Source organism: Psammomys obesus, unplaced genomic scaffold, assembly GCF_907164565.1.
Source record: "Psammomys obesus unplaced genomic scaffold, mPsaObe1.curated_primary_1811, whole genome shotgun sequence".
NCBI lineage: Eukaryota > Metazoa > Chordata > Mammalia > Rodentia > Muridae > Psammomys > Psammomys obesus.
In genome coordinates, this window is record NW_026596069.1 from 11,152,737 (window position 1) to 11,166,832 (window position 14,096).

General features: G+C 43.0%; 1 protein-coding gene across 5 annotated transcripts in view; it reads right to left on the reverse strand.

Annotated features, from left to right (window-relative positions):
- Fhod3 (formin homology 2 domain containing 3) overlaps nt 1–14,096 on the reverse strand; it is a 410,013-nt gene that overhangs the window by 16,481 nt on the left and 379,436 nt on the right. For all 5 annotated transcript variants that reach the window (XM_055625623.1, XM_055625622.1, XM_055625621.1 and 2 more), the window contains 4 exons: nt 10,631–10,813; nt 7,745–7,864; nt 6,719–6,880; nt 3,595–3,785 (listed from right to left, as the gene is read on the reverse strand). In XM_055625623.1, coding sequence (XP_055481598.1) covers nt 3,595–3,785; nt 6,719–6,880; nt 7,745–7,864; nt 10,631–10,813 — 656 coding nt within the window. The remainder of the gene's footprint in view (nt 1–3,594; nt 3,786–6,718; nt 6,881–7,744; nt 7,865–10,630; nt 10,814–14,096) is intronic.

Consider the following 14,096-nt stretch of genomic DNA (forward strand, 5'->3'; position numbering starts at 1 on the left):
TCTTTCTTTCTTTCTTTCTTTCTTTCTTTCTTTCTTTCTTTCTTTCTTTCTTTCTTTCTTCTCTTTCTTTCTTTTTTCTTCTCCTCCTCCTTATCCTTGTCCTCCTCCCCCCCCCTTTTTGTCTATTTCCCAATACATGGGATGAAAGACTACTCTACTAGGCCTAGGCTATGCTTCTGATCAGTGTCTAAGGAGGTGAAGAAAGCAATAAGGTTCAATTCTAGACCAGCCAGTTTCGCAATGGATTCTTGCCCTAATTAGTGCTATGGGATGAGTAATAGTTAAGGTCTATGAGCTCAAGTCAGACAAGAGCAACCATCATCCATGTGACCACCTTGGATGGATTGATCTGAGCAAACACATCAGAAGGAATGGCTTTATCAATGAAACAAGTTTTTAATCTATCCTAGATAAAATAGTTAATAAAGCAGACACAAAACCCGTGTAAGACTTTCATGAATCTTCTCTAGTTTCACAACATCCCAAATGGAAATTGTTTCTTTTCATATTTTTAAAGGTGGGTGGTGAGTACCCACTTACATAATAAAAAGAATAAAGGGTCGAACCTGCCCACATCCTCTTCCTTAGCTTTTATAACCGTGTCAAAAGCATAGTGTAATTTGAGTAAGAAATTTGACAAAATACCTAATAAAATTCTCCTCTACAAAGGCAATATAATGCAATTGAAATGTAGTTGGACGAGGTGTAGTTAGGGGATTTACAGTTAAGCAGCTTAATTTCAAAAGTCCTGATTAATGGGTAGCCATCAACCTAGAAATATTTTTTTTCCAAAATTGCTGTCCTGCCCAGCATTTTATATCCCCTCCCCCGCCTTTTCTTACTAGTATCCATCAAGGCTAAGAAAGAGAGTTTGGGGAGATCACTCAGTACATAAAGTACTTGTTGTGTGACCTTCAGTGAGTTCAGAGTCCTAGCACTCATAAGAAAGCTGGGCATGGTAGTGAGTAGGCACTGGGGTGACAGACACAGGAGAATCTTGGAGGCTTGCTAGCGAGCTCATCAAGCTCAATCAGCGAGCTCTGTATTCAGGGAGAGACTCTGAGAAGAGCAACTGAGAAAGACATATCATGCTGATGTCCGGCTTCCACATACAGACACACACAAACACTCGGCACATATCTATCACACAAAGCCTGAGGAAGTATGTTCATCAAAGCAGGAAATGACAGGAGAAGAATTAGGCTATGGTAAGATACGAGCATCATGTTTTAGAAAGTCCTACATGGTCTTAAGAATGATAAGAGGAGGAACTGAACAAAGAAGAAAAGAGGGTCCTCTTTCTTGTTTATCTTCTTTAGGTGTACAGATTTTAGTATGTTTATCCTATCTTTTAGGTCTAATACCCACTTATAGGTGAGTATATACTGTGTGGATCTTTCTGCTTCTGGGATACCTCACTCAGGATGATCTTTTCTAGATCCCACCATTTGCCTGTAAATTTCATGACTTCCTTGTTTTTAATTATTGAGTAGTATTCCATTGTGTAAAAGTACCACAATTTCTGTATCCATTCCTCTGTTGATTGACATCTGGGTTGTTTCCACATTCTGGCTATTACGAATAAGGCTGCTACAAATATGGACCTGGGGTAAGATGATCAATCCTCAGTTAGAAAGACAAATGGGATGGACATTGGGAATAGGAGAAAACAAGTAACAGGACAGGAGCCTACCACAGAGGGCCTCTGAAAGACTCTACCTAGGAGTGTATCAAAGCAGATGCTGATACTCATAGCCAAACCTTCGGCAGAGTGCAGGGAATCATATGAAAGAAGGGGGAGTTAGTATGACCTGGAGAGAACAGGAGCTCCACAAGGACCAAATATATCAGGGCACAAGGGTCTTTTATGAGACTGTTTCTCCAACCAAGGACCATGTATGGATATAACCTAGAACCCCTGCTCTGATATAGCCCATGGTAGCTCAGTATCTAAGTAGGTACCCTAGTAAGAGGAACAGGGACTATTTCTGACATGAACTCAATGGCTGGCTTTTTGATATCCCCCTACCGCACCCCCAAGGGAGGAACAGCCTTGCTAGGCCACAGAGGAGGACATTGCATCCAGTCCTGAAGAAATCTGATAAGCTAGGGTCAGATCGGAAGGGGAGGAGGTCCTCCCCTATCAGTGGACTTGGAAAGGGGCAGGGAGGAGATGAGGGAGAGAGGGAGGGTGGGTTTGGGATGGAATGAGGAAGTGGGCTACAGCTGGGATACAAAGTCGATAAACTGTAACTAATATTAAAAAGAAAGAAAGAAAAAGAAGAAGAAAAGAGGGGAGGATGGAAGATATTCTTGAGTCCATATGCTGTGATGAAGCATGAAAGAAAGTGGCACCTCATGAAAGAGTGCCTCATGCTTGCCTGGAAGGCTGGAGACCAGGCACAGATAAGCACAGAGCCATACTAGATCCACTAGACTGGAACCAGCTTCCTTGGAAGTAAAGCACTGCTCCAGGGGCCTCCTAAACCCTGACCCTAAGGATGGCTCACAGGGCAGAGGAGTGCCCTGTGGAAGGGTCCAGCCCCCTCTCAAGTACAAGGGCTGGAGAGTAGCTGGAGAATATTCAACAAGAGGGTCTCCAGAGGGCTGGGTATACACCAAATATGAGAGAACTTTTCTAACAAGGAAGAGCAGCCTCACAGAGGAATAGGCTCTTTGTAGGTGAGATGATTCCAGCAGCTGCAGAGAAGAAGCAATTTGCCAGAGATCTTACAAAAGTAATTCCTGGGTCAAGGGAGACTTTTGCACTAAATTATCCCTAGCATTCTTTCCAATTAAGTCTCACAACCAAACTTTGGGCAGAGGGCAGGGAGGTTTTTTTTGTGTGTGTGTTTTGTTGTATTTTTTTTGGTTTTTTTTTTTTGTTTTTTTGTTTTTTTTGGAAGAAGGGTGTTGGGGGATGGATAGAAGGACCTGGAAGGGACAGGAGCTCCACAAGGAGACCAACAAAGCCAAACATCTTGGCCCAAGGGGCCCTGTGGAGACTGTTACACTAACCAAGGACTATGCATGGAGAGGACCCAGACTCCCTGTTCAGATATAGCCAATAAACTGCTCAGTTTCCTAGTTGGTTCCCTAGTAAGGGGAGCAGGAGCTGTCTGTGACATGGACTCTGCTGCCAGCTCTTTGATCACATCCCTCTCAAGGGGCAGCCTGACCAGGCCCAGGGGACGAGGATGCAGGCGGTACTAAGGAGACTTGTTAGGCTGGGGACAGATGGTAGGGGAGGAGGGTGGCCCATTTCTGAGGACTAGGGGAGGGGAATGGGGGAAAGAGAGGGAGGGTGGGACAGAGAGGAGATGAGGGAGGGGGTTACAATCAGGATGTAAAGGGAATAAATTATATATATATATTTAAAACAAATTATATATATGTATATATATATATATATATATATATATATATTTAAAACATTCAATGACACTGTTTTGCATACATAGCTATCCAGGAATTGATGCTATAGAAATATCTGCTATGCACCTAGATTGTACGGTAACATTTTTATAAATTTAACCTTCTAATCCTTGTCTACAATAGATTTTCATTTTTCTGTAAGCTCTTCAATACATGTACCTGTTAATTATCCTCCGATGGACAATCTTTAAAATTATAATTCGCTCTGCACAGTCTTTTAGGAATTCTGACATTCGTTGTTTTAAAACTGGTTTCATTTCATGTTTTGCAATTGCCTTGAGGTGATCCCATGAAGCTTTGCATCTTCTCTCCATCTGACATAAATTATCTTGAAGTTGATCAAAGTCAACCTGAAAATCAGGGGGAGAGAGAACACAGCAAATGCGTGAAACAACTGGACAGCAGCCTAAGCCAGGAGCCCAAAGTGCCTCTGGGAAGAAACAAGCATCAAAACCAAATTTACATCTTGAAATACAAACATATTTATGGGCTAAAAATGATTCACATGTGTATTTTTCATTGTCTCCACATCAATTTATTTAGTGATAAAACTGTTCTCCAAATGAACCCAATATACGAGTCACCTTTTCTTGCCTTGTTTGGGAAGAAATGTTCTGAGAAAATTTGGGAGCTGTAAATTCAAACAAGAAGTAAAGGAACCTAGTACAAGATGAGCTGAATCGAAGTCTCATAAACCTTTTTAGGGTCCTCTCATTCTTCAGGGCTAATATTTTACTGAATACTAAAGAACTGCCCCCAGTCATGGGTAGCTCTGTTATGCTCAGCCAGCAGCTGACTTCTCTTCACCAAAATTCAGTTTATGTGAAAAATAACTGAACCTATCCATCATTCATATATTCATCCAACACTCAAGGAGTACTTAGTACACAACACTCCCCATTTCGGGTACTAAGTACACAGAAATCCGGATAGCACAAGAAGAACACAAACACAAGTGCAGGATGCAAGTGAGTCCACATCATCCCTTAGACCAAGCTCTGAGGGGTCTACAGTACCCTTGAGGCCTGCATGTGTGTGTGGAGGTGGAGAAGCATGAGGTCCTGAGAGGTAATATAAGCTACACCTGCACAGGCACTTTTGAGAGAGAGCATGAACAAGTATTCTGGGAAGTGCAAAGAGTTTGGAATGACTAAAGTCACCCATGTGAGCCTTTCTACAGTAATGCAGAGGGTTGGATAGTCCAGAAAATAAATACCCTTGAGGGCCAGATTTGGTAGAATGAGATGAGGAATGGGAAAGACATAGAAAGGGACAGGAAAAGATCTAGATGGGCTGGGCTGAATGCAGGGACTAAGGGGGACAAGAAGTGATCAGCAGTGGGAGAGTGTGAAAGGGAGACAGACAGAAATCTGAAAGATCCAGGAGGCGAACTGCCACTGGTCAGGAGAGAAAGAGAAGCAGGACCTAGAGGGAAGGACCAAGACAGGACTGGCAGGATTGACTTTCCGTGTGTAGGTTCACCCTCAGAAGACACAAGAAGGGATCAAGTCAACAAAGGCAGATGTGAGGGTGGATCTTTACCCATGGGAAGAAGACTGGGAGTCCAGAGGATTCCTGAGGCCAAGAAAGCAGGGCAGGGCCTGAGAAGGGCTTAATGCTATGGAACTACAAAGGCTTTGAAGTTTAGAAAAAGGCAGCAGATATCTGCCTTTGGTCTTCTGGCCTCCTGTTGCAAGACATAAGGGATCTGGAACAGCTGTCATCTAGAGTAACTGATGTGGGCATTTTGGGCCTGTGTGATCAGTATGTTGGCAAGGGTACATTATTCAGCTATTATTTAAGCAACAACTAAATGTCTGATAGGCAAATGTCTGAAAGACCTGGTATTGAGGAGGGCCCAGAACAGCCCACTGAAATCTGTCTTGGTGTTGGGAATTCTGTGTCAGGTTCACTCTGGTTACTAGCCAGCTCCAGCGGGGAAGACCTTCCGTAGAACCAAACAAAACCCGTTTGTTCTGGGTGGTTCTGGAAACAGGGTCAAAAGAAAGGGGATCTAGACAGTTTGGCTTTGTCTTGAATTCCTGACAAAACCTTCTTCTGAGGAAGGACTTGCAGAGGTGGTACAGCAATGACTACAGACCTACCTGAGGGGCTTTCTGCATTACTTAGGACACTCTGTACAGGTAAAGGCCACAGTGTACTGCCTACCACAGATCAGTGTGGCAAACATCCCTGTTAGAGGACACTATTCTGAGAAGCCTCTGTGGGTTCTGTCAGGGCTGGAAACCACTGGCTATGCCTCTCTTTGCCTGAGGGCAGGTACACTATGAAGTCAGCTAAGGAACCTGGCTTGGTGTACCTGGTAATAGACATACCATAACTCCTGAGACTAGTGAAGGAGGCTCCCTGCTACCAGATCACATGCCAGTCCCCTGCAGAGAAGAGAGATCCTTCAAGGGGACCTTCACAGCCCTGACTCTACCTCTTGGCTACTCTGCTCTCTAGCCCATCTCATGCTTGACTCTGGCATCTCCTAATACTCCTAACACTTCCTACTCGCGTGGCCATGCCCACGGTATTTCCAGAAGCCTCCTCTACAGAGGTCTGGCTTCTGTGCCCTATTTATGGAGTCCTGCCCACCCACAAGCTTCCAATGCATCCATAGGGTTCATTTCTCCCATTTCTGTTGTATTTGGGTTCCTCGGGGTGTTGCTCTGCCTCAGTGGCCCCCCTTCCTTGCAGGCACCTAATGGTCTCTTCCCTAACCAGCCGTATGCTCACAAAGATACTAACTCTGTACTTTAAGAGCCTACAGCTGAGGGTCCAAAGCCAGATACTGTTTATAGCCCTATAAAAATGTTCTCTGTGTGTAAGATCATAGGAACGGCCAATCTCTGAGCACTGGGGCCAGGAATACTTGGGTTTCTGGCTCCAGATCTCACCCTGGGTATTCTGGAATCTCAAGAAGAGGCTGATGGCATCTTTCGGACTTGCTTGCCTACCTAAAGCAGGCTGAAGATTTTCAATGTTAGAGAATAGTGTGGAAAGAGACGCTCTCCCCAGTGGACAGGAGTGAGGATTGCATGGCAGGCTTGCCTCACATGCCTCAGCAGGAAAGAATCTAACCAAGAACCAGAGATAGGAAAAAGATCTTAAAAGTTCATTAGAAATGGCATGAAATGAATCATAACTGTGAACGCCAGAGCAGGCTGTGCGGGAGGCACTGGATGGCTTACTAACAGAGGCTGTATGCCTCTGAGATGACGCAGAAGACCCAACAGCGGTGCCCACAAGGCCAGCTTCTCCAAGTCCATGGACATACCTTGGCTGACCTGGTGATGGCCCCAATCTCCGAGTACAGATCCGAGCTGTCTGGGAAGTTTTCCACTACCATGGTGCACACGTGGTGGAGAAGTGACTGCTTGTGCACCGTATCTTTGACTTCTGGAACCTTCTCGAGGTAGCTTAACTCAAATGCTTTGGCCTGTTTGGTGACATGAGAAAAACAAGTTATTACACAGGCTCTTTCAACAGTGCAGATGGTTAGAATCAGTGTCCAACTACAGTAGCCCAATGTTTAGTTTCTCCAAGACCAGTGGACCACACACTCCTTCCTTATCTGCTGCTGAAAGCAGAGCAGCCATTTTCCCCACATCCTTGAGCCACCTTCTAGGGCATTGACAGGGCTTTGACACCTGCACAGAAACAGCTTCTTTTTCCTCTGACCGTTACTGAATGTCTACATTCTGGCCAACAGCAGCTACCAAAAGTTTGATTTTTAAAAACAATATAGGCCTGGAAAAATGGCTTGGTATTAAAATAGCATAAAGCTTTTGCTGAGGACAAGTTGTATCACAGCACCTACAGCAGATAGCTCATAGCTTAGCTGATAACTCTAGCTCCAAGGCATCCAAAATCTTTAGTTTTCATGGGCATCTGCACTCACGTGTACATGCTCACACACACACACAAACACACAATTAAAAACAAAATGAATCTTTAAAAGAATATTAGTATGTACATAAGCCTAAATATTCGAGTAATAAGCTTAGAAAGGAAAAAAATAATCTCTCTGGATGAAAATTCCCTGATGTTAATTTTTTTAGACTAGATGTACTCTGTAACTTATTTTATGTACTTATTTTTCAAGCATTCTTATAGAAGAACTCATATATTCAAATGAATGACCCTGATATTTCAAGGACAGAAAGCTTTGAATTTTTATCAAGAAGACGTGAAAGATGCTTGTTCCACTGCTTCAGGGAATGGAAGGTACAGATTCATCAGTAAACGATGGCAGAGATTTTGTGATAAAGGTGCCTAGGGAGTAAGGGCTGGCATGTCTTACATTAGTTCCATTTAGAAAGTTCCCAATGGCAAGGAGAGTGGACAGGATAAAGCCCAGAGTCTTGTTGTTCTCCAACTGGTCTATTCCTTCCTTCAGGTCCAAGAGCGGTTCAGCCACTTCCTTTCAGATAAAAAAAAAAGAGGGAGATGAGAAAGAATACACATTTTGGATTCCCTTTTTCCATTCCAGGTTTGTGTAATCTAAAATAATAACCAGTAAGCAACAATTCCTAGTATGGGTAAGCTTGTGTGACAGGCATTTGGTCCTAGATATGAATAGTACTAAGCGAGCAAGAGAGAGAGAGAGAGAGAGAGAGAGAGAGAGAAGAGAAAAACACATGCCAGTCTACCCCAGACACTACCATGTGAAGCTTTTGCTGGAGTGAAGACCTTGCTTTCTCTTTGCTGGTCCTATGCACCATCTGAACTCAAGCAGGACCCTCAGTCATTGTCAACACTCTCCCCAACAGCATGGATGACTTTGAGGCCATCTTTCTTTCCATGCTCCCTTGTTATAAGCTCCTCTTTGTCTTCCTTCTTTGCAGGCAGAATACTGTACATACTGTGTCCTCACAGTCTCTGGACCACCTCAGTCACCTCCTGTCCCCTCTAGACACTCCAGAATGGCCGGCCACCTCTTAGCCTAAGTTAGTCACATAAGTGAGTAATCTTTTGATATTGTGACATGGCATTGTCATCGACAAAGTTCACTTTCCAGAACCATATTAACACACACACACACACACACACAAAACATAGAGCTCCAGATTTTAAATACTTTAAGAATTTTTCCTGAGGAACATTCATAACTACCCCGGGCTTTGGACTTGGCACATCTGAAAGCCACGGCTTTTATTTCTCCTACCCTGCAGACATTTATCCTGCCCTGCGGCCTCATTGGCCTCGACCTATGAAGTCTTTCACTTGTCCAGATCCCCACACCAGTAGGTTCAACCTTAATCTCTCCTGAAGCCGTGCCTTGCCAGCCCTTCTCTTTGCCGGTCCCCAACCACAGCTAGTCACACATTATTTCCTCCCGCATCATCCTACTTTGCTAGAACCACCTACGGGTGCCAAATGGTTCGCAACTGAGTTACACCAGTCACCCAGCAGTGTTAAGGGTGTCTTCATTCCTGCTTGATTCCATGCATTCAGATGTACAGTGGGTTAAATAAAGATAGATAGATAGATAGATAGATAGATAGATAGATAGATAGATAGATAGATAGAATTCCTTTGAAATATCTGAATATACCTGATAAGATGGTGTCCAAGTATGAGGATGAGCCTCACTCAGGAATCATATCACACCCATTACAACACAGTTAGAAGGTAATTTCATACAATATTTAACAATACTTTTAATGACTTTTTACTTCATCTGTGACCTGTCACAGGAGGTCAGATATGAAATTTTCATTGTGGCATCATTTTGGCCCTCAAGAAGTTGTGGATTTTTGTGGATTTGAGTTTCAGAATTTTGTATTAGAAATTTCCCCCTCAGGCCTCCCAAACTCACTATCATGCAGCTGTTCTCCAGTACAGCACCATGTTAACTCCCCTGGGACCCAGTCTTCAGCATCTCTGGTACCAAGCCCCTTACAGTTCTCCATCCAATCTCCACTGGCCCCTATTTAGCCCACAAGAGCATATCCACTGACCTGTTGTGTACTGTCTCCTTCCAAATCAAAATACTACCTCTAACTGGGAGACTCAGGAAGTTAGAAAACTTAAAAGTCTCAGGAAACCCCTAAAACACAAGATTCACGAGGCCTCTCCCCAATTTACATAAGCAGTAACAACGTCTGGGGAAAAGAACACTCCTCCAGCTTTGTGCACGTTGGTATTGGGCAGGGCACTCCCAGAATGCTCATGCTGGGATGGGCTTCAGAGCACTGTAGCTCCCTGAGAGTGACCAGTACCACCCTCATGTGAGTAGCCTGATAAAATCTGGTTCACCGAGTTAGACTTTGGGTGGAAATCTTTCTTTAGTCTGCTGTTGCTACCTGGGGTAGACAGATGTTTATTCATGGTTCCCTAGGGAAGTCACACACCACACCACAGTGCAAGAAGGATGGTTATGTCTTCCGCTTGCTATTTAAGAGGAGTCCCCAGTACCTTTCCCATCTAAGTCCTCCCTCCCCCGTGTGTGTGGGCACACGCGCTCATGAACGTGTACGTGTATCTGTGAGTCAAAGAACAACCTGTCATGTGTCTGTCCCTACAAGCTCCTAGGGATTCTGCTGGGTCTTAACCACAGGAGCGCAGACATCACAGACATGCACTACTGTCTTTTTAGCCCTCATATATTTCAATTCTCTCTCTGCTCCCTCAAGCAGCTGCTGCTACTAGCGCGGATGGAGTGGCCTCAATCACCGTCCTAACATTCCCTTCATCAAGGACTTCACCCTCTGAAACCGTGAGACCTAGCAAAACTCTCCGCCCTTAGAGGTTTCTGCCAGACATTTGGTCACCATAATGAGGAAAGCAGCTACTAATCCTCCCTCAAAGGTACCCGTGAAGCTGCCAACTGTTATGACCAGTGTCAATTTGGGTTATTATCATCAGGTAGAATGATGATAGTTTTTTTTTTCCCCCCCACACTGTGCTTTTCTATATTTTCTACGGTGAAAACGCAGTCTGAAAATTTCTCTATTACTAAAAAAGTCATTTATTTGCTACCTGCAATTCGGTGTCTGAGGCTGGTGTTAGAAAGACACTCAATGCCTAGCACAGATGCCTAGCACACCACCCTGGGTGAGCTACACACTACCATCGGCTTACCTTCAAATTCCGTGAAGAAGGAAGCTTCGCCAGCTTAATAGTCATCGACTGTAAAAACCACTGGGCAGCCCTGAGATGCGGGGTGCTCCTGTGACCTGCCTACCTTTTCTGTGGTTTCGTAATCCATCTTGAATGCCCACAGGTGGAGCCGGGCTGAGAGCTCGCTGATGGAGGAGAGGGTGAGGAGGAACTGCTCAGCGCTGCCCAAGGGCACTTCGGGATTGGCCAGCTGAGCTTCCTGGATTTTCTGCTTCTCCTCTTCTGTTGGAATCATGGTCAGAATTTTCTAGAAAGATAGGATGGCATAATAATTCTTTGTTAGTAACGGACTCTGCTCCTGCAATGTTTTCAGATTTCTGTTATAATTTTCCAAGCAGGTAGTTAAGAACAACATAAGCTGGAATAGGCAGGTGTTATATTAGTATAGTCTGTAAACTCTAAGAATCCTGCTCCAGGGCTTCAAGGCCTTGAATGTAAAGGGTATTCAGGAAAAGAACAGAGGATGATAAATGAGAACAAGAAGATAGAATATTGGAGAATAGCTTCCTGCTCCCTATGAGATACAGCAACATGGGTCAAGAATGTGTTCAAGAGCTCATGAACTAGGGATGGAGAGATGGCTCAGCAGTTAAGAGTACTGGCTGTTCTTCCAAGGGTCCTGAGTTCAATTCCCAGCAACTCCATGGTAGCTTATAACCATCTATGATGAGATCCGGTGCCCTCTTCTGGCATACAGACACACATACAGGCAGAATGCTGTATAAATAATAAATAAATCTTAAAAAAAGAAAAAAGAGCTCATGACCACAAAAATAAAACATTCACAAAGAAGTCAGATTGGCTTTTATGTATTAATTGTAAATTTTAACCAACACTCATAGAGAGACAATACTTTAATATCAAACACAAGTCTGACTGAGAAAAAACTCATAGTATTAATTATACTGCTCAATGATGAAAACAGTATATCCTTCTATTTCTGTTCCCTTCTGATAAAAGCCAATTGAACAATACCAAGAGGACAAAAGATATTAGAATACAATTGATTCTTATAGGTTCAAATGCTTAATTTATTACATTTTAAAAAGAAAATTTCTTATTTATCCTTATCATTCCTCTTTTAACACCGAATGGAAACCCTTTTCTCCCCTCCACACATACACACAACAAACATACAGAGAGAAGGGTTGGAGGAGAGAGAGAGAGAGAGAGAGAGAGAGAGAGAAGAAAAAGGTAGAACTGTCCATGTTCACAGGACAGAACACTATGGAAATGGGGCACACAAATTGGTCCATTAGACAAAGGTGAAAGACTATTCAACAAAGAAAGGATACAAACAACTAGATTCCATATTAAAAAAAAAAAACAAAAAACAAAACACCTCAACTTAATTTTCCTTCATACAAAAAGAAACACAAAATGGATAATGGGTTTAAAAGTAAAATGAAATGCCATAAAAATTTGGGAAAGAAATGAGAGAATGTCTTTGTGACCCATGGTAGGCAAAATATTTCTCCAATAAGAAGCTGATAAGGTGAACTATATCCTAGTTATTTTTTCCCACTGTAAAGAGAATGAAAACATAAGCTGTAACTTATCAACATAGAGGTTGCTCTATGACCTTACCATTCCATTCCTGGGTTTGTACTCTAGAAAAATGAAAACATGGTCACAGGAAACTATTAAAGCATTTGCAGTTGCCTATTGCATAATGGCCCAAATCTGTGTCAAGTTTAATATTTTTAGTGGATAAACAGGTAAACACATTGAGGTACATCCTGGAAATGGAATAGTCCTGTGGTAACATCAAAAGGCTATAGAGCAGTGGTTGCTCAATCCCCAGGCTGACCCCTTTCGTGGGATCACTCAAAACATCGTTATACACAGATATCTGCATTACAGTTCATAACAGCAAAATTACAGTCATGAAGTAACAACAAAGTAGCTGATTTTATGTTGGAAGTCACCATGACATGAGGAACTGCCCTGACGGCTCACAGCGTTAGGAAGGTTGAAAACCACTGCTCTAGAGCCTGTGAGACTTTGATAAGTCTCAAGGTTGTCTGTCACATTGAGTGAAAGAAGCCAGTCTCTACAGGCTCTGCACAGTGAGATGCCATGGCAGTCCCAGAACCAGAAAACCACAGTGATGGAAAATGTATCTCTGCCTGCCCTCTGGCTGGGTCTACAGGACAGGAAGGGAGGTGCGATTCTTTCCTTACAGATATGCAGGGATTCAGATACACTCTTAAAACACTAAACCAGCCCACTAAAAAACAGTCAACTTTATACTCCATTGACTCAAAAATTTAAATCCCAACTAGAAAATTAACAGTAGCTATCAAATATGCACATGCTAACACAAAGATGCATCAGAGTGCATCTAGGCAGAAGCAGCCCTGAACTTGATGAGTGGTAAGAGAAGAAAGGGCTGGCTTTAAGCTCTTCAGAAGCAGAACTGTATTGAAAATACAGATTCTAAGCTGCAGTCAGAGTGAGGCTGCAGCAGAAGGGAACACCAGGCAAAGACTCAGATACATTCCCTTCCAAGTTGTTTTTCATCGTGGCAACAGGGTGAGGCGATATGGGCAGAACCTGAGTATCAGGAAAGATTTAGTCAGAAATCTCTAGGTCACACTGTCCACAAAAGAGTGTTTTGTTTTGTTCTGGTTTGTTTGTTTTGTTTTGTTTTAAAACGTATCCAAACAATTCAAACAGATAGCACTCTGAAAACTTCTACAATTGGACCCAACTAGTTCCCGAAGTACCTAGGAAAAAATACGCTTTAATTCTCATAATGCTTAAATTGTTCCAGGCATACCAGAAATTTCAAAACAAAAGCTTGCCAACACCTTTTAGAACCTCAGGAGACATGCTCCTGCAAGCTTTGTTGCTTTGTCCCTTTGAGGAAAGAACCAAACCTCCCTGCTTTGCTCTTCACCTCTCTAATTCAAACCATTTCCTCATCACCGCGGAGTGTGGGCTCACCATCTGCTGGGTTCTATCCCTGTTTCTTTACATCACTGTCACTAAAGACAGCTACAGGACAGTGGAACAGTAGAGCAGAGCTTCCCCCTGTGATCTGGTGGTCCTTTCTTCCACCAGAAATGATACAGATGAACATGAAGCAGGGCTTAAGTCAGACTATTGCCACATTCATAGGTTCCTTAATGATTTTTTTAAATCACCACTTAGTTTTGTAGGGAAAGGAATATCTAACAAGATCAAAATGTAATAACCTGACTTTCCTCTAGGCCAGTGGTTCTCAACCTTTGTAATGCTGCCAGCCTTTAATACAGTCCCTCATACTATGGCAATGCCCCCAACCACAAAATTATTTTTGTTGCTACTTCATAACTTTTACTTTGGACATAGAGAGTTGTTGGAGGTCATAACCCACAGGTTGAGAACCACTGTTCTAAACAGTGTCCCTGTATTACTACAATAACTATACTCATTTTGGTAGCAGAAAATGCCATCAATGCAAATATATCCTTTATTGTGAATCTAATTGCTAGGTTGAGTTCAGTCATTTCATTTACCTGCAGATAAGACATAACAGTATGATT